At 45.4% G+C, this 21,091-nt stretch overlaps 1 protein-coding gene across 4 annotated transcripts in view; it reads left to right on the forward strand.

Moving 5' to 3' along the window:
* Positions 1-21,091, forward strand: part of itpk1a (inositol-tetrakisphosphate 1-kinase a) — a 208,558-nt gene that overhangs the window by 127,215 nt on the left and 60,252 nt on the right. For all 4 annotated transcript variants that reach the window (XM_078562187.1, XM_078562189.1, XM_078562188.1 and 1 more), the window contains 2 exons: positions 6,008-6,133; positions 9,749-9,866. In XM_078562187.1, coding sequence (XP_078418313.1) covers positions 6,008-6,133; positions 9,749-9,866 — 244 coding nt within the window. The remainder of the gene's footprint in view (positions 1-6,007; positions 6,134-9,748; positions 9,867-21,091) is intronic.

Raw genomic sequence — 21,091 nt, forward strand, 5'->3', positions numbered from 1 at the left:
ATACAGGAGGCAAATGGCTCAATCTTTCCAAGCCAGAATAGCCAGAAATCACTTCGTCTCCTTAAATCTTCCAACTTCCCCATTCAACTAAATTTGACTAGAATCATCAGAGGGTCTTGGCTGCTAATGTGAGGAGTTAGTTAAGTTAACGTGGCAGATTGTTGTTGACTAAGAGTATTGAGGGATCTCGAAACAAGATGGATAAATGGAGTTAAGATGCAGATTGGCTGGGACCTAATTGAATGGTGACATAAGTTTGAGGAGCTGAATGACTTGCGGCTATTCTTTTAACATTGCTTCCTCCCAAATTCACGCAAGTACTTGGTTCAAAATCTTTCAGCAGCACCCTTTTATTGCTGGCACATAATCGCCAGTGTGTTATAGCACTCTACAATACAATATTGAAAAGCACAGTTATGACATCCAGTGGTAGAAATTTGGTGCAGCAACTTTGGTATTTGCTAGTTGAGCAGGTAATTTTTTCCGCTTGACTTAAACAGGAAGCTCAACAGGACTGTTGTGCAGATCTGAAATAAATTACATTTACCTTTTCCTGAAGCACAAACGAATCTTTAAAATGCCATAGTCAGGGATATCTAACCTTCATGCTTGAAGTGTTGAACTTCTTCAAAATATATTCAGGCACCAGTTGGAATGCCTGGGGATGACATCTGGCAGGCGAGTGTGGCACCATCTATCATTACTGCTTTACCAACAGCTATATAAAAATAATGCCCGACATAACCACAGAAAATGCTAGAAATACTCAGCAGGTGGAGGACCGCCTACTGACGAAACATTTCAGGTCAATGACCTTTCATTCAACCTGGAATGTTAACTCTGTTCCTCTCTCTCCACAGATGCTGCCTGGCCTGCTGAATATTTCCAGCTTTTTTCTGTTTTGATTCCAGGTTTCTACATCCCCGGTGTTTTACTTTGTGTTATTTCCCAACATATATCGAATGTGAGTTTGGCTGCACTGCGGCCAATTAAAACCATTTTAATGACTCCAGCGTCAAGTTTGGTCCCTAAGCTAGGCTGATTTTAGCTGATTGCAGCTGGACACTACAGTTGTCAGCAGAGCCCCTGGAGTTAAAGAGAGCAAATTTTATCTGGGGCTTTCCTGCCTCCCCCCAAACCCTCTGTTCTGTAGCTGGAAGTGGCTACTGAGTGCGAGCAGCATTGAACTTGGTTTGATTTCTCCCATTGACTACTGATATTTGCTGTCAAAACTCGCAAGCAGCTGGGTGAGGTATGAAGATTCCCCAGTGGAACTGTGTCCCGGTGAGAGTTAGTGCTTTCAAGAAAGCTGGGGAAGGGAAATAACAAAACATAAAAACACCTTTCAAACGTTGAAAATAAATGCATTCCCTAAAGCAGTCTCACCATCTGCTGAATCAAATGTCTGTGTAGCATTGTAACCGCACATTTCACAGACAGCTCAATAGAAGAAAAGTTGCACCATCACCTTTAAGAATTGACTTTTTCTCTATTGATGTAAGTTGTGAATGTTGGGCTTTACAAGACAGCTCTGTTTAAAATGTCCCCTTTAATTTAAGGTAAAACAAAAAGTTAGGGGTATGGTGATGATACTAAACTTCTACCCAGAGACAGGCCCATGTGATCTGGTTGTCATGGGGAAAGAAACCCATCGATTGAATATTTCAATGTGGGTGCAGTTTTTATGTACTAGATAACCTGATGGGCACTTCCTCTGTAGCTCCCAAATAGAGCACATTTGCATCTCCAGTAAGGTTGTGTGCTTTTTGCTTGTTTCACTCCAGTCAGTGTCATCAATGCTGTCATGTGCATGGTGACTCACCAAGGCAATAGATCACTTAGCAGTTGACAGTTGTTGCCAACATCTAGAACATTACTGGACTGGGGAGGCTAGGTACATGTCTAAAAGACTGGCACGCCTTATCGTGCCTGGGAAGCTCAGTAGCAAAGAGTCGGTGCAGTGTGTGTGAATGTTCATTAAGTTCTTCTTATAACTCGCAGGCATCCACCCAATTTGCTGTTATTACCACACAAGTACGCTAATCTACCTTCGGCCTGTTATTTTTCAATTGTGTATCTCATGCTGCCGTGTTTATCTTTGAAAATCTTTTTAAGTTTCTAAGAAAAACATACAAGAGTATAATGGAATCCTGTAATACAGACCACTATAGTCACTTATAACAGTCAAAATCTGCATCTTCAAACCACAGCCTACTGTTCGTAGTGATTGGTGCAGATCAGTTTTAGTGACCTTATACGTTCAAGAGTACGATTCTGATTACTGAAAGGCAGCTGCTTCACTTGTGATGTTGCTAGTTTATGAAGATGAGCATAGGAATGGATAGTAACGTTACTAATGTGCTAGTAATTGCCCTGATGCTTTTGAACAAAACAAAATATGAATTTTACTAATGTCAGAATGTTGCAGTGCAGAAATAGGCCTCTGCGAGTGTTTTTCTTCATGTAAACTACCTAGCCTGGTCCCCCTCTCTGCCTTGCTCCCCATATCATACTCCTCTTTTGTTTCCAATGACTGCCTGATTACATCTTAAAAGAATTCATGGTTTCTGCAGCAGTTTATGGCAGAGAACGCTGTTTGCTAATCACCTCTGGAGCGGTCTGGATTTAGACATTAAGGGGTGGATATCAAAGTATAATGCCGACAGCAAATTTGGAGGAACTGCAAACTGCCAAGAGATGACAAGGACATCCACAGGTTTTGAGAATTAGTGGGAGCTGTGGTTTAGTACAGGAAAAAAAAAATGATAATAGAATTTTGGGAAAAGAACAAAGAATCAGAGAAACTTTAAAGTAGTAAACTCCCCAATGCAATAGAGGAGCAAAAGCCATGCAAATGCATAAATCCATTAAAGTGACTGTGTACCTGTATCTTTGTGAGTATTATTTCAAGGCCTAGTTCCTAATCCAAGTCTTCATTGTTCCCTATCTGAACCATTTTGCAGCATTCAGCTTTATAATTACATTAAATTGCCACCCAGGCTGCTGATACTAAACAATTTCTATATTCCCACCAAGGTGCAGCTCACTTGGTTAAATGTGGAAACGCACCATCCCTCAGGTCCCCATGCTGTGCCTGTCGGCACTGATTCAGCACATCAGTCTACAATGTCAACTTTAATATAGTAACATGATGATCTGCAAACCAGCCAAAGGTTATTGTAATGCAGCTCAATGACCCACTGCAGATATTGTTAAAGGTTTGGCGTCAACCTGCAAGTGTCCAACATAATGACACTTTGCTACTTCACCAACCAAGTGCTTCAGATTTTAATCAAACTGTGAAGGGATTTTTGACAGCACCCCCTTCTTGCGCTATTCACCAGTTCTTTTGGGAACAGTCCTGCTCCAACCTTTGTGTTAGTAACAAGTGATGAGGTACTTCAGCCACTCTGAATCTGCTGTTTTTTTTTGAACTGTTATTAGACTTTTCCCATCACCTATGATCTTTGCTACCTGGGTAGCCTCTAGCAGCTTGTCTCAGTTTTGATATCTCCTCCCCCCACCCCAAAGCTTCTTCCAATTTGCTGGCCTTCTCCTACCAGCAGTAGCTTATGTTGAGCTATATATTTCCCAACTGCAATTTTTTAGTAATTCGTCCAAGTGGCCCTCCTTAATGTGTAAGCACAACGATTGCCACCTACTAGACATCAAAACTAAACCCAAATTTGGTCTCATCAGAACTTTAAATTCTCTTTATCCTGTTCACGCTACAATGCTCACAGGATCTTAGAGCACAGGAGGAGGCCACTTGGCCCTGTGCCAACTCTTTGAAAGAACTCTCCAATTAGCTCCACTCTCAAACGAAACTGCCTTGGCTCAGATCAGCTAACTTGATTATTAAAAAAAAAAGAAAATGCTGGAAAAACTCAGCAGATCTGGCAGCATCTGTGGAGAGAGAAGCAGAGTTAACGCTTCGAGCCCGTTTGACTCTTCAGACTCTCTTACGGACTCAAAACATTAACTCTGTTTCTCTCTCCACAGATGCTGCCAGACCTGCTGAGTTTTCCCAGCATCTTCCATTTTTATTTCCGATTTCCAGTACCCGCAATATTTTGCTTTTATTGCAGCTAACTTGATAGCCTAGGATCAGATGTAGGACCGTCCTGGGTAAGTATCACTCTGCTCGGTATACTTAACTGTTGAGTCAATAGAGGAATGACCATTTTTAATCATCAATCCCTAATCCCAAGCCCATTTGTACCTGCTACATTTGGGTGTTTTGTTCCTAGGTTAGGGGAAGAGAGTCCGCCAGCTACGTCTCCATGGCCAGTCATTGCATTCTTATTAAAAACTGCAGCCTGGAAATTGCTGGCTAGAAAGTTTTGGGATGGGGGTCGATTCCTAAATCTGCCCCATCATGGATTCCATCAAAATCCCAGTTTTTATCTGCCACTTTTCTAATGGCAGTTAATGTTGGTTGCTGTTGGCAAATACCATTCTGGGCCCCACTTACATTCCTGTATGACAATTACGCCTGCATCATGCAGTGGTTTTGTATTTAGATCACTGAAAAGATGGATCTAGAAATTCTGGCGGGACAGTGAGGTAGGGCAGAAGAGCCATTTGCACCTCTTCTCTCCACCACCCCAAAACCCACATAGCCAGCTGTCAGAATTATGCCTTGCATCCAAAAAGGGAGCATAGACCTAGTGCTACTGAGTCTCTGCCTGGCCCAGGTTTCTCCCCCACCAGCAGGTATCATGTGATTTTCATTGGCAGGAAACTGGAAGAATTCTCAGGCTGGGGTTTCTAAGCTGGTATTCCTCATCTGTGGCACCATGCACTTTACAATCAAATAGAATTTTTTAAAAAAGGGCTTGGCGAGCCAGCTTATTTGATTGTGGAGTTCAGTGTGCCAGAGTCATACGTTGGTCACCTTTGTGTGTAAGTCACCAAAAGATGTGAACATGCTTACGATGTGGTTACAGACAACGTGTTTAGGGTAGTGAGATAATATGAGGGCACGTGTCTGTGTGTCTGGAGGACATACAAACGTACAAATTAGGAGCATGAGTGGGCCATTCAATATCTCGCGCCTGTTGTGCCACTTGATAAGATCATGGTTGGTCTGATTGTGGCCTCGACTCTACTTTCCTGTCTACTCCTTATACCCTTTGACTCTCTTGCCAGTCAAGAATCTTTTTAATTTAGCCTTAAAAGTATTCAATGACCTAGCCTCCACTGCTCTCTGGGGAAGAAAATTTCAAAGACTAACAAACCTCTGAGAGAAAAAAAATGTTCCTCATCTGTTTTATATGGGAGACCCCTTATTTTTAAACTGTGTCCCCTAGTTCTAGTCTCTCCCATAAGGGGAAACATCTTCTCAGCATCCACCCTGATGAGTCCCCTCCTGAGTGTTTTGCTTCAATGAGATCACCTCTTCTTCTAAACTCCAATGGTAAAGGACAAGGTATCCAACCTTTCCCCATAAGATAACCCCTTCACCCCAGGAATCAGTCACGTGAACCTTCTTTGTATTGCTTCTAATGCCTTTTCTTAAGTAGGGAGACCAAAAGTGTGGTCTCACCAATACCCTGTACAACTATAGCAAAACTTCCCTACTTTCATATTCCAGTCCCCTTGAAATAAACAACAATATTCTGTTTGCCTTCCTAATCATTTTCTGTACCTATAAGCTAACTTGTTGTGATTCATGTGCCAGGACAACCAGATCGCTCTGTACCTCAGAATTCTGCAATCTTTCTCCATTTTAAATAATATATTGCTTATTTATTCTTCCCACAAAAGTGGACAAGTTCACATTTTCCCACATTGTACTCCATCTGCCAAATTTTTGCCCATTCACTTAACCTATGTATATCACTTTGCAGACTCCTTACGTCCTCCACAATTTACCCTCCTACTTATCTTAATGTCGCCAGCAAATTTAGCAGCCTTACATTTGGTCCCTTCATCCAAGTCACTAGGAGAGAAGCCAAATTTTTGAACAAAAAGAAAACTTTTCATTCCGTCTTTTTTTTTGCAGCTGGATCTGGAAAAACCCATCGAGGAGCAGGGACCACTTGATGTTATAATCCACAAACTGACCGATGTAATTCTGGAGGCGGACCAAAATGATGCACAGTCCCAGGAACTGGTTCAGAGGTTTCAGGTGAGGACACCATCGCAGCCCCCATGAGACACCAACACAGCCTGTAAGGGGGAGTGGGGTGGGGTGGGGTTCATCTCTGCCCCCATTAGGGTTGTCAACCTTCCGGGATTGGCCTGGAGTTTCCAGAAATAGAAAACAAATCTCCTGGATACCCTGGAGATGACATTGAAGCACCAAAGAAAATGTGTTCCTTTTTTCTTTAGAACATTTGTGTTTATCAGTTATAAAACAATATTGGAGATGAGAGGAAAGACTGTTTGAGCCACTGTCAAAAATCATCCAATTGGATAACTGAAGTGTCTTTTCACCTTCCAATGGTGTGAGAAGCTGGCACTCACCAATCATGGGCTTGTTGAGTGATTGATGGGTGGGATAGGCGGTGGGGGGGAGGGGTGGTGGTTGGTGGTAGTGGGGTGGGAGATGGGAATGGGTTGATTGGAGCCTGGGAGTCATTAAATGTATTCCTAAAAGGTTTTATTTTACCAGTGTTTGGCCCTAGCCTCAATCCAAAATGGAAGCCACTGATAGCCTCTTGTCCTTTATGATTGATGACATGTACACTCAGGAACATGATACTTCAATGGAAAGGCAAATAGAAGCACTTGTATATTCTCAAGTGTTTGAGGGAGAGGTGCTTAAATGGAAGCTGTGTGATATAATGTGCTGTTTGCTACTGTTTACTTTTGCTGTTGTTACCACTCCATGTTGAGGCCTACAATTCTCATAGCCAATGTTCTCTCACTAAGCTGAGTGTCCATGCACAATTTGGCCACTTTGAATTACTGTGTACCATGCATGTGTGGTAATTTAAAGGGTCCACACAGTTAAAGAAATTGCCTGCACACTCAAAGAATGGAAGGGAACATTGATCATAACTGAAAGGGAGGAAATCTGGCCTTGCAGCTATAGCTTTAAGTGAGGGCAACAGCAGCTGGTGACATCTGTGGAAATGTGTGCCTCTGGAGGTTGAGTCGTTCACAATACAGAGTGGCATGGCCTGTGGGAGTACAGTCCATTTGCTATTTGTGGTACTCCTTCACTGTAAAATGGACAAAAAATTGGCAAAAAGTTACATTTGAGCAGAAAGCATTTAAAGGTCTAGGTCAAAACAGGATTGTAGTTTTATAAGCAAAGCACAGCTGGATTCGTTTTCTATTTTAGCGCATCAAACTAATAAAATAATACTCTTCATGAAATTTGATACCCCTTTGAATAACTAATTTCCATGCTCAATGTTAGAAGAACAAATGATCGTGAATTAATTGGATTTAACCACGGTTTCTTTCCCTCACTTATCTTTATTACTCGTTGGCATGACGCAATGTGCTCGACTGCCTCCCGCATTCCCGCCTCTAGAGTTGAACATGATTCATAAGTTGGATACGATTTCATGGACGTCAATCCCCCTCCAATGCTTGTCCAGCTAGCCATTATTCGTGTGGTGAGCCTTGACAGAGGCCATTAGCCGTGAAAAATGTCACAGCCAAGCCATCCTTGCCTGATGTTCAGCAGAGCAGTTCCAACACAGGTTGCCGGATATCAATCAGGAGCCAACCCAAAGCACAGAGAACAATAGTAACCCTAGTGCTCCACCAGCCAAGGTCAGCTACTCTGAACTGAAGATCATCTTAGCCTCTGTAGCACTGTTGACACATTTGAGAGGAGCCCTGTTGCTGCTTTTGGCCTCATTCCTGGTCAGTTCAACAAATGTCCTCTGGAACTGGCCTGCAGGAGCTGTACAATAATGGCCAGGATTGACTTGATCTTCTCTGAATGAGTGTCTTATGTTTACAGTCCTCTTCACACAATCACGCAAGTGAGTTATATGTACTCCACTGTAGCAGCAGGCAGCTTTCAGAAGCTGCCATTTTTATGGCCTGTATTTCTCCTGATCCGCTTAAGCAGCTAATTCAGGGATGAATTGGTAACCCAGAGTCTGCAGTGCATTATCACTATTTGGGTTAGACCTGGTACCATTTTAAACCGTTCACAATGATCTCCTTTGTTATACATTCTTTCAAGCTTGTCTCACCAGTAACTCCTTCCCTCTCCCGCCTCCCTACCCCTTAATGGGAACTAGGAGATCCAGTTCAACACTGTTCTTCAGGGTCTTAATTTTTTCTTTAATCACTTTGCCGAATCACCATGTCTCTTCAGTCATGCAATAAATCTCTGGCTCTGACCCACATTTTACAAAACAAATAAACCTTGTATGCTGTGTTGTTTATTGAATTTTAACATGAACATCACTGATTTATTGCTATCGATTTTTTTTTTCCCCTGCTTCACTGATGCATTTGACACATTGAACTTTTAATTTCTTCCAAAGTCATGGCATGATATCCTGAATAAGAAGTGTGCTGATTTTATTTAATTCTGGTGTTGTTTTTCCTCTCTCTTTCTCCTAAGCTCCCAAAATACTGCTGTGTGTGGTCTCCCTCTCCCTCCGGTCCTCACTTTATTGAAATCGAGTGTTTGCACAGGCTCCTATTCCACTCATTTTTTTCTCTATTGAACTCTGGAGAACAGGTTTTCATGTTTCATTGCCTGGGGATAGCCAGGCCAAAAAAAATCAAGTGGGCTACTACCCTAACACAGCCCACCAGTTTATCTGCCCATTAATTTAAAGGAACAGAAAATCAATCAAGCCGCTTTCATGGTGAGTGCTGCTCCCAGTCCAAATTTCTAGTGACTTGCTCCTCCCTAACTAGGTTGGAGCTAATTTCCTGCAGGTGTAATGTTTCTGACCTGTGGTTTCTTCTATCCTAGTTGTTCCTGGACTTCCTCGGTGTAGGTTTATCCTAGTAGCATCATGAGGCAGCGGGAATGGCTGGAACAATATGCTTTGTCCTGTGTCACCATTCTTGCCCATAATGTAGTACTAATCCTGTCCAGCTTCTCCATTCTCCTGATCACCTCCCTGAAGCCCCTCTACCTCTGCATTCCATTTGCTACCTGCCCATTCCCACTGAGCTCCAAATCTCCTTTCTTCCTCACCCCTTTGGTTTCTGAGGATCACCCTGGTCCTCCATCTGCTCCCACCCTGGTCTCTCTTATAATGCATTCCATTCGTCTGACCTAGGTAATTGGGTTTTGTGCTTTTCTCCCCTCCTGCAAGCTTGAAGATTGAGTTTTAGAAACACTATCTTGAGCCTCAGGGACCTGAGCTGCTTGATGTATCATCTGGTCTCGCTGAACCATAGACTAGAGGTCCCAGATTTGACACCAATCCAGGCCGAGTTAACTAACCTGAGTTGGGGCAATAGTAGAGCTGCTGCAACCGGCCTCTGTTGCCCTGAGGGTAAGGAGAGGAACATTAGCTTTAAGTGATCTTATCTTTAGTGCAGATCAAGCAAGGTTGGCTGTGATATTGGCAGTGGCCTGCCAACAGTCGCTCGCTAGGCGAACGTTAATGATGCGGCCTTGCTACGACAGGGCCACCTTCAGAATCACTCCTTGAGACATTCAGCAGAGGAGGAGTTGAGGAAAGTAGCCAACAAAGAAACAAAACAGCTTGGTGTGGTGGTGGGGTGGCAGAAATCTATATTTGATGACGTGAAGGTAGGAAAATACCCTGAGGGAAAAAATGCCAAAGTATAAGTTTTTTTTTCTCAGGATTATATTGACGCACATCCAGAGACCATCATTCTGGACCCACTGCCTGCAATCAGGACCCTCCTAGATAGATGCAGGTCATATGAGCTGATTCGCAGACTTGAAGGCTACATGCAAGGTATGTAGTTAAACTATATTGCTGAAATTCAAAACCGCTTGCTGATGATTTGTTTTTATACATACTCATTTGTTAAACCTGAATTACAAGAGGTATTTGGCAGACCAGCCAACCCCTGCGCTCTGAAGAGCTGCTGATGACATTATAAGCTAAGTCCTCCGAATACAATTGTCCCATCCCTATTCAAAAATGTGGATGCTGGATAGTGAGTTTTATTCTATTACAGGGCATGGCATGTAACAGTTACCTTGTGATAATGACCAAAGTACATGGGGTGTGAGGACTGAATTCTACCAAGCATGAACTGCATTCTCATTTCTTTCCCTGGATTTGCTGTGACCTCAAGCCTCTTAGGTGCCATGTCATTCTCAATCCAAGGTTCAGAACTTTGAAACACTGTTTTTGTCCACATGTGGACCACTACTATCCTTTCACCTCAGAAATATTGCCCATCTATGTGCCCCAGCCCCTGCCCCCATGTTGCTGAAACCCTGATTTATGTTTTTGTCACCTCCAATGCTCTCTCTATCTCTGCCCCTCTGCTACTTGTCCCAAACTGCAATTTACTCCGAACACTCCAGCTTACACACAAATGTCCTGAACTTGCATTGGTCCTGTTCTTTTCAAACTCCACTGGCTCTCTGTGAATTAATATTGAGATTGTTGTCTTTAGTTTTCGAATGTTTCCAGAAGCTCACCCAATCCTACCTCACTGTGTCCTGGTGCCCTGGATGTTGAGCCAGTTTAAATTGTTAAACCTCCCGGGTGGGTGGAAAGCCTCCCCTGATGATATTGGGTGAAGAGCAGTGAAGCTTTTCCATGTCCTGACCAGCATTTATCCCACACCCAACCTCACTAAAACCAGATTATCTGGTGCAAAATTCTTTTTGTTTCTTACTGTTGTGTTTTACCTGTTCTTCCTCCGATCGAGGGGCAGTTTGCATCCATGTCGTTTTGTCATTTAATTTAAAGTAGAATTTCAGATTTATCTTTTACTGTTCCTAAACCATCTTATACACCTTTTTAAAATCACCTCTCCAATGCCTGGTTATTAGGTTGAAAGGCTGCGTTCCCCGCACCTTCTCTATAAGCTCAGACATTTCACACCGGGAATTATTAGCTTCATGGTTTTTCACTGCCCCCAGCATTTAAAATGTCTCCCAAGTTTATCACTATGCAATATAATAATTGAGATGCAGTCTGACCAGAGCACTGTACAGCATGATTGTTCTTCCCTTGGACTTGTTTATTGCTATGTAGTTCACTACTCCATTGACAATGAATTGCTGCTCTGTTCTGGTTGACTATGTTTAGCACCAAGTCCACTCAGATAGCAAGGCCTTGTTCATTCTTAGTTTATTTCAACACCATTCATGGAGTAAGTGTACTGTCCATTTCTCCTCCTCCTCCTCCTATTGAGTACAGTCTGCAATAAATTTCATCTGACATTGTGCTGCCACGTACTTCTTGAATTCTTTCCATTTTGTACTGAGCATTAAATTGATCTTTTGCTTTCAAAGTGACTTTGTGTATGCAAACAGGAACTACCCTTCTCCAGAACATCAACCCTTTTGAGAGCTGTTGGCAGCTGTCTGAGGCTGGAGCTTTGGAAGTCTCTCCTCAAGACCTCTTCCCCTGCCCCCCCTCCTTTTTAATGCACTCTTAGAACCTACATCATTTTAATAGTTTTTATTCACTTGCCCTAATGTCCCTTTCCTTGGCTTGCAGTCATTTTATTTGGTCTAATTGTGCTGCTGCGAAGCATCTTGAGATGTTCTACAACCTTAACATGCTATATAAATGCAAGTTGTTGTTTTAGTAGTAGCAGCAGCAGTGCTGCCACCACCACCACCAAGCACCTTTAATGGAACACAGTTTGATACCAAAGAAGTATTACATCAAATGATCAGAAGTTTGGCCAAAGAGACACATTTAAAGGAGCACCATAAAGGTAGAAGGGGAGGCAGAGAGATGTAGGAAGGGATTTCTAGAGCTGAGGGCATTGGCAGCTGAAGGCACAGCCACCAGTAGTGGTGTGATTAAAATGGGACTGCTCAAGCGGCCAGAATTGCAGAGACCTAGCAGGGATTGTAGGCCTGAACAGTATTAGAGAGACAGAGGGGCGAAGCCATCAAGTGATTTGAAAACCAGGATAAGAATTTTAAAATCAAGGTATTGCTTGACTGGGAGCCAAAGTAAATCAATGAGCATAGGTGTAGTAGTTGGTCCTGGTACATTTAGGGTTAATGTGGGTCTGAGTACAGTACCGCCCACACAGTGATGTAAGAAGACACATGACCCAGAGCTATGGTCAGCCTAGAGATGGACAGAGTTAGGTAAAGACCTAGACTGGAGTCAACTCCTGTACCCTCTACTGTAAATATGAATATAGTTGAGTTGTTATTAAAGACTTGCCATTAACATACTCAAGAATACCAACCCTATTTCATGGTGCCGGAGTGGGATTCTTCAATAGGGAAGATGGATGAATGGGATTTGCTGGTGAGTCAGGGTTAGTTTTGAGTATGCTCAAGTTTCTGAAAGATGGAATATGGCAGGCAGGCCAGGAGTACATTGGATTAATCAAGTCTAGAAGTAACAAAGGCATTTTTAAAATTCATTCATGGGATGTGGGCGTCGCTGGCTAGGCCAGCATTTATTGCCCATCCCTAATTGCCCTTGAGAAGGTGCTGGTGAGCTGCCTTCTTGTACCACTGCAGTCCATGTGGTGTAGGTACACCCATAGTGCTGTTAGGGAGGGAATTCCAGGATTTTGACCCAGCAACAGTGAAGAAACGACAATATATTTCAAAGTCAGTATGGTGAGTGGCTTGGAGGGGACCTACCAGCTGGTGGTGTCCCCATGTATCTGCTGCCCTTGTCCTTCTAGATGGCAATGGTTGTGGGTTTGGAAGCTGCTGTCTACGGAGCCTTTCCTGTAGTGCATCTTGTAGATGGTGTACACTGCTGCCACTGTGCATTGATGGTAGAGGGAGCGAATGTTTGTGGATGAGGTGCCAATCAAGCGGGCCGCTTTGCCTTGGATGGTGTTGAGCTGCTTGAGTTTTGTTGGAGCTGCAGTCAACGAGGCAAGTGGAGTATTCCAACACATTCCTGACTTGCGCCTTGTAGATGGTGGACAGGCTTTGGGGATTCAGAAAGGGAGTGACTCGCTACTCGCTGCACAATTCCTGGCCTCTGGCCTGCTCTTGTAGCCACAGTATTTATATGGCTAGTCCAGTTCAGTTCCTGGTCAATGGTAACCCCCAGGATGTTGTTAATGAGAGATTCAGCAGTGGTAATGCCATTGAATGTCAAGGGTAGATGGTTAGATTCTGTCTTTTTGGAGATGGTCATTGCCCAGCACATGTGTGGCACAAATGGTGCTTGGCACCTATTACCCAGAAACTGAGTGTTGTCCAGGTCTTGCTGCATTTGGACATGGGCTACTTCAGTGTCTGAGAAGTTGGAAATGGTGCTGAACATTTTGCAATCATCAGTGAGCATCCCCACTTCTGACTTTATGATGGAAGGAAGGTCATTGATGAAGCAACTGAAGATGGTTGGGCAGAGGACACTACCCTGAGGAACTCCTGCAGTGATGTCCTGGGACTGAGATGATTGACCTCCAACAGCCACAACCATCTTCCTTTGTGCTAGGTATGACTCCAACCAGCAGTGTTTTCCCCCTGATTCCCATTGACTCCAGTTTTGCTAGGGCTCCTTGATGACACACTTGATCAAATGCTGCCTTGACGTCAAGGGCAGTCACTCTCACCTCACCTGATCACATGAGTCATAAGGAGCAGATAAGCTGAGGCGGGGGGAGGTGTAATGGGGAGGGGAGGTGATTGGGGTGGGGGGTGGTGTGTGGGGAGTTAGGCGATGTTACAGAGGTGGAAATAGGTGGTCTGAGTGATGGTGTGGTTGTGTTGGGAAGCTCATCTCGGGGGTCGAACATCACACCAAGGCCACAAACAGTCTGATTCATCCTCAGACAGTTGCCATGGAGTTGGTGGTCAGGGAAGAGAGTTTGTGATAGGGACTGAAGACAATGCTTCAGTCTTCCCAGTATTTAATTGGAGCAAATTTCTGCTGATAGAATACAGCAGGCAGGCAACCAATCAGACAACTTTGAGATAGAGAGAGACCAAGAGAGGTAGATAGAGCTGAATATCAATAGCCTACATACAGAAAACCATGATTCTGGATGAAGGATCTATGCTGAAGTTCATAGAGAGAAGTATTTGCATTCCACATCTACCGAAGCCCTGGATCCTTTTGGCTGAACTGTTCAGGATTTCAGGACTGCTTTCCTTGTTCTGTAGTTTATCAGCCACTCTATCAACCTCTCACCCTGATTGATACTCTAGGGCTAGCAAACTGCAATTTTTCTGTCTGTGTTTAGGCTTCAATTGAAAGCAGTTGTAGATCTCTGGCATATGCCCACCAAGCTGCAGCAATCTTTGAAAAGTGTGTGAACTTGAGACTGACTCTGCCATTGCATCAATATTCTTGGAAAATCATGACGTGCTTTTGTGACCTGCAGAAATTCTGATCGCCAGTATGGTTATCACTTGGTTTAGAAGGGAAGTCTCCTATTGAGCAAAGAGTACATGAAGGCAGTTGGTGTTCGACCCAACAGCTGTCCAGGACCCAGCCAAAACCTGGATCAAACTTGCAACTCTGTGCCAACCTCTTTAATTGTTGGAGAGGCCCAATCAATTATGCTGCAAAATTCATCCTCCCACCCGTTGTGTGTAAAGTTCTTGGTGATTAAATAGGACAGACAGGGCCTTTGGAGAGGAAACTGGTCTTGGAAAATCTCTGTTAATAGCATTGAAAGGCTAAAGCACTGAGGGACTGCTGGTGATGACTTCAACTTCAATGCAGCAGGGTGGAATGATGGACGGAGTTCTCAATTGTGCTACTAAATGATACCTACTGAGTGGAATAACCTCTCTGATGGAGAGAACTCGCCGCGATGACCCGCTCTCATGCCGGAAAACCCGCCGCAGTGACCCGCTCTCAGGCTGGCCGGGGAAACCCGCCGCGGTGACCCGCTCTCAGACTGGCCGGGGGAAACCCGCCGCGGTGACCCGCTCTCAGACTGGCCGGGGGAAACCCGCCGCGGTGACCCGCTCTCAGACTGGCCGGGGGAAACCCGCCGCGGTGACCCGCTCTCAGACTGGCCGGGGGAAACCCGCCGCGGTGACCCGCTCTCAGACTGGCCGGGGGAAACCCGCCGCGGTGACCCGCTCTCAGACTGGCCGGGGGAAACCCGCCGCGGTGACCCGCTCTCAGACTGGCCGGGGGAAACCCGCCGCGGTGACCCGCTCTCAGACTGGCCGGGGGAAACCCGCCGCGGTGACCCGCTCTCAGACTGGCCGGGGGAAACCCGCCGCGGTGACCCGCTCTCAGACTGGCCGGGGGAAACCCGCCGCGGTGACCCGCTCTCAGACTGGCCGGGGGAAACCCGCCGCGGTGACCCGCTCTCAGACTGGCCGGGGGAAACCCGCCGCGGTGACCCGCTCTCAGACTGGCCGGGGGAAACCCGCCGCGGTGACCCGCTCTCAGACTGGCCGGGGGAAACCCGCCGCGGTGACCCGCTCTCAGACTGGCCGGGGGAAACTTGCCGCGGTGACCCGCTTACTGGTGGAGAAAGCTCAGCATGAGTAAGAGTGACTAGATGTAGAAAATAAATGCTGCCTTGCCAGTTACAACCTAAGAATTTTTTTTAAAAGCCAACGAAATGCTGAAGTCATAACTCCCACCACTGTGGCTGAATCTTGAACACTCGATCCTCATCGTAATCTTTTGGTATGGCTTCCACAACTGTAGCTCTAGAGAGACATGGTTGTACTCAATGAAGGAGATTGGCTAAAACTCCGGTCTCTTGTGAAGCAAAGTATTACACCAAGTTAACCAAGTTAGGAAGTAATAACTAGGAATAGTATTGATTAGTGTCACGTGAGATAGCTATAGGCCAAAGGTAGGGGAACGATGGCAGTTTTTTTCTGTTGAGTTTGCAGTTTTAAAAAATCCTTTTATTTTCATGTTTCTAAACAATTGCAGTCATTTTGACTGATTTGCCTTTAAATGCATTTCAGAATCGGTCTAACTCTGCCTTCTGAAGAGAAACCATCACCTTAAGCTCGTAGCCTTGAATAGATTGACTGGCTGGTGTTCTGTCCTTGGGGGCCAGGATGATTTGAGGGTTAAGCGAATGTTATTAAAAAGAGAATTGTGTTTAAGCAAGCCAAAAGATGAATTGTGTAACCAGCTATAATGTCATAGACTAAATACAGTTCATGTGATCTTGCAGAATGTTAAACAAGATATAGTTACCGCAGTTCCTTATGGGCCTATTGTACTGAAGAAGCCGTAACAAATCTCATCATGGCCAGAGGCCTATCTGCAATCAATCTAGTGTGCTAACACATTTGTTTGATTGAAATATCTGCAGTTCATCAGGGTTTATGAAATGTGCAACTCGTGGTTTATTTAACTTGGCTGGAATACCATTGAGAGCTTCCACTGGTCCGGGGGCCCTGGGTAAGATACTCTGGTTAACTGAGACAAATACGGATTGTATTGGACTGACTGAAGCCTTATCAGGTGCACTTCCCGCACTTGTGAGCAATGCTGGTTGGTGTGCATTAAAAGGGGAGAAACCTACAGGCGTACTAGTCCGAAAACGCCCATTTCCTCTGATTTCAGAAGCTAAGCAGACTCAGGCCTGGTTAGTACTTGGATGGGAGACCGCCTGGGAATACCAGGCGCAACAGGCTTTAGAGCCATGGAGCAGGGCCGTTTCAAACTGGCGGCAGCGCTGCAGGGGAGGAAGCCTCCGAAGCAGAGCCGAGGAGGCAGGAGGCCCAGGGAGGGAGGGAGAATAATTGCTCCGAAAAAGCCTCAAGTGGTTCAATAGAAATTGAAGAATCTGGAAGTTGCGATAAGGAATAAGATTGAACATGACGTCACTATGAAAGCCAGCTCCATCATGCCCAATAAACTGAACATTGTCAAAGCACTACAGAAGAAACGCAAGGTGAACGATTAGTGGGCGTTTACAGATCTGCAAAATCCATGTAGACATTGCGAAGGAGGATTGGAGTGCAATCGAAGCTTGTGAAATGAGACTTCTGTCACACTCCTCTTCCCTTGAAGTATTTTCTTTAATCCGTTAAAAAAAGAGGCTGTTTGAAATTGAAAAATAAAAGGGGGGAAGGCACTTTATTCCCCAGTTGACTTTCTGACTTTCACTTGTAACTTAGGGAAAATGGCTCCCCACATGCACAGAGTATGGAAATAAACTGTTTAGACTCATTAGGTGGACTCTTTGCTCAGAGTCGGGTCCTGGATCTTCTTTTTGATTTAAGCATTTTGCTTGTAAAGCTAATTGGGCAGTGATGAACTAGGAGTTCTGTGTTTCTTGTGATGTGCAACAACTCCAGGGTCAATCTGGCACAAGGTGGGTTCAAATGCTAGAGCAGGTCCTCGATAGATCAATAACTTTTGAGCTCTTTATTGCTTTATTGACTAGTGGAATTCCGCAGGGGTCAGTGTTGGGACCACAACTTTTCACTTTATACATTAATGATCTAGCTGAAGGAACTGAGGGCATCCTGGCTATTTTTGCAGATGATACAAAGATAGGTGGAGGGACAGGTAGTATTGGGGAGGCTGCAGAAGGATTTGGACAGGTTAGGAGAATGGGCAAAGAAGTGGCAGATGGAAGTGAGGTCATGCACTTTGGTAGGAAGAATAGAGGCATAGACTATTTTCTAAATGGGGAGAGAATTCAGAAATCTGGAGTGCAAAGGGACTTGGGAGTCCTAGTCTAGGATTCTCTTAAGGTTAACTTGCAGGTTGAGTCGGTAGTTAGGAAGGCAAATGCAATGTTGGCATTTATTTCGAGAGGACTAGAATATAAAAGCAGGGATGTGCTGCTGAGGCTTTATAAGGCTCTGGTCAGACCACATTTAGAATATTGTGAGCAATTTTGGGCCCCGTATCTCAGGAAGGATGTGCTGGCCCTGGAGAGGGTCCAGAGGAGGTTCACGAGAATGATCCCAGGAATGAAAGGCTTAACATATGAGGAACGTTTGAGGACTCTGGGTCTATACTCGATGGAGTTTAGAAGGATGAGGGGGGATCTGATTGAAACTTACAGAATACTGAAAGGCCTGGATAGAGTGGACGTGGGGAAGATGTTTCCATTAGTAGGAGAGACTAGGACCTGAGGGCACAGCCTCAGAGTAAAGGGAAGACCTTTTAGAACAGAGATGAGGAGAAACTTCTTTAGCCAGAGAGTGGTGAATCTATGGAATTCATTGCCACATAAGGCTTTGGAGGCCATGTCATTGAGTATATTTAAGACCGAGATAGATAGGTTCTTGACTGGTAAGGGGATCAAAGGTTACGGGGAGAAGGCAGGAAAATGGGGTTGAGAAACTTATCAGCCATGATTGAATGGCGGAGCAGACTCGATGGGCCGAAAGGCCTAATTTCTGCTCCTATGTCTTATGGTCTTATTAGATTATTGTAGTATTGGTGAGAATTTTTCTAAAGTATGATCACTTAATGGAACCACTTGTTTAAGAACAGAGTCTCAAATCACGCCTCAAATTTTTTTTTAAGTGAAGTCATCACCAAGAGTTGTTGCTGTTTGAACAGTTTGTTAAAATCATCCATTTCTGTGGCTGGAATTTTCCGCTCCATTGGTGGCAGGCATCATGGCGGCCGGGGTGGGGAACAATATGGAGGGAAGGCCAGAAATCTGTTTTGCACCGTTGTGAAACCAGTTTGCGATTATCTGCTCTGCCTGTCGGTGGTGGGCTGCCTTTCCCGCTGTCGCATGTTGGGAGCCTAATTTCAATACTTTAGCGTCCCGTTATAAGCCCTGCTTGCCGGAATCACCCCTCCACGCTGGATCATCCTGGCACGTTGGCATGACTTCAGAATGACGTGATTCACAACAGCATTTAAAGGGCGTGCACCTGGCGAGCTGAACTTCGAGGGGAACTCGGAAGTGAGTGCACACTAACGTTGTGCAATGCGCGTGAAGGTCGCCCGTTCAACTTCAAGGAAGGGGTGCTACACATTCAGGCGAGGGCACAGTCAAGTCGCCTTTCTCCTGGCTGGCTGGTTGACGGTCAGGTGATGGGGCAAGAGCTGCACTGCGGGTGGGGGTCGGGGGGGGCGGTGGGGGGGTGCGGGAAGGCAGCCCAGTCTGATGGTAGTGCTCAGGCACATGCCGGGATTGGGGGAGGGAAGCGGCCACGCATTAGGGAAACCTTGTATAAAGTGAGCATTCTTCCCCAACTGAGACAGTTCAGATGCAGCTACGTTGACATGCTTGGAGTCGGCCATTTGGCTTATCTGCCCACTTGAGCAATGCAGAGGCATGAAAGTGCCACTAAATGCTCCTGAACTTTGCACCCCTTGGGCACAAGCTGCAGAACAATTGGGCAACTAGGCAAGTTGGTACAGTCTCTTGGGAAAGCTGGCCATGGAGCGGTCACTGGTGGAGGCGCTCACAGCCCCTTGCAACGTCTTCATTAAGTTTTGGACCAGTCTCCCCTATTCTGGTTCAAGCTAACAGCGCAGCCCTGCAGTGCGGGTTAGAAGAATGCCTGAGCTGAGCACAGCATGCAGTCCAGTGGGCGAAGCTGCTGCCAATTGGTCAGGTGGAGTGGGCAGAGGTGGGTGGGGTTTTGGGCAGCCATGTAATGCACTAATGACCGAACATCCAAGGACCTGGCTTGTGGACCCCCTCGGCTGCTTCTCAGGTGTCCCTGCAAAAGCAAGAAGAGATAATTAGTGCATGGCCTGGAACTGTGCAACAGGGGAACTGACTTAGCATGGTTGTCTGATGGATGTTGCACTGCTGACCTCCCCATCAGCACAGGAACCGTCCAGATTGTTGCCAACTGGACAACTGTATTTTCAAAGTCTGTGAGGACCTTAATGTCGGGCATTTCTCCAACCAGTCTGTAACCTCTCCCTTTTGTTGTGTGCCAGCTTGCCTTGCACAAATAGAGATGGAGAAAGTGTAAGCAGGACGCCTGCCAGGCCAGTTGATAAGAATGTCTGACATGTGTAGGTGGTGAGTGGTGCCCTGGACAGGATGAGGATACAATTCACAGGGCAGATGAAGGTGTGTGAGAGAGAGTGAGTGGTGATGTCTATTGAACTGGCAGTGAGTGAGATCCCTGTGGAAGAGTAATGGGTTTGAGAGTTTGTGAGAGTGGAGAGTGATGAGAAGAGTGACTTACCCTAGCGGAATGGAGATCATTCATCCATTTTCGTCACTGGGTGGCTGTCCTCTTTTGCAGGGCGTTGGCGCTGACCACTGCTGCCACCACCTCCCACGCTGGATTTGTCACCTTGCTGGTCTTCGCCCAGAGTTGGGGGGGTAGAGGACTTCGTGGCGGGCCTCCACTGCGTCCAGTAGGCGCCGCTAAATTTGGGGACAGCATGTTTCCTCCTTTGACAGCCATGGATTGCTGAAGGCCTGAGGTGAATCAAGAGGCCACCACAAGCGACCTGGCATGTTTCCCAGCAATGCATTATTAATGAGGTGGGTCGCACCGGTAATGGGATAATACGATGCGAAAACCCGCCATCATGGCCGGCGGGTAAAATGTCCTTTTTCACTGCCCGCTACAGCACTTAGTGCAAACCTGGGATGATTCTGCCCTCTAATTCTGAAATACTTTGGGGTGTTGTGTTTGAATGACCCAGCACCCGCTCGCCATCCAGCTTCACAAATGTAGCGTGACTGCTACCTGTGGATCTTTACACTAGCGTTAAGCAATGGCCCCCAAGAAAGAACAAAATTGGGGAAAAGTATGAACTGCTGAGAATTCACTTGTGAATAGTTGGTGATGCATGAAGGATATGCGAGAGATATCGATCTTCAGAAGGAAGTTGGGTAATGAGCATTCGGAGGGAAGCAGGGATCCGTTTAATTTACTTTCGGAGCATTGCCTGAATACCAAAAGGTTGACTTTTGCAGTCTTGATTTCCTTCCCTGGGATCTGCCAGAGCTTACTTTTAATTACTAAGAAGAGTTTGCTACTCTGATTCTAATGTTTTCGTTCCCTCATTAACTGTGGAGGTAAAGTGGCCTTCAACCCATGCGTAGACGGATCTGAAGACCACGTAACAAGAATTCACAGTCATGCAGATAAAGATCTGGTCTGTTTCAATAAGGTTTT

The sequence above is a fragment of the Cetorhinus maximus genome, chromosome 18, assembly GCF_964194155.1.
Source record: "Cetorhinus maximus chromosome 18, sCetMax3.hap1.1, whole genome shotgun sequence".
Lineage (NCBI taxonomy): Eukaryota > Metazoa > Chordata > Chondrichthyes > Lamniformes > Cetorhinidae > Cetorhinus > Cetorhinus maximus.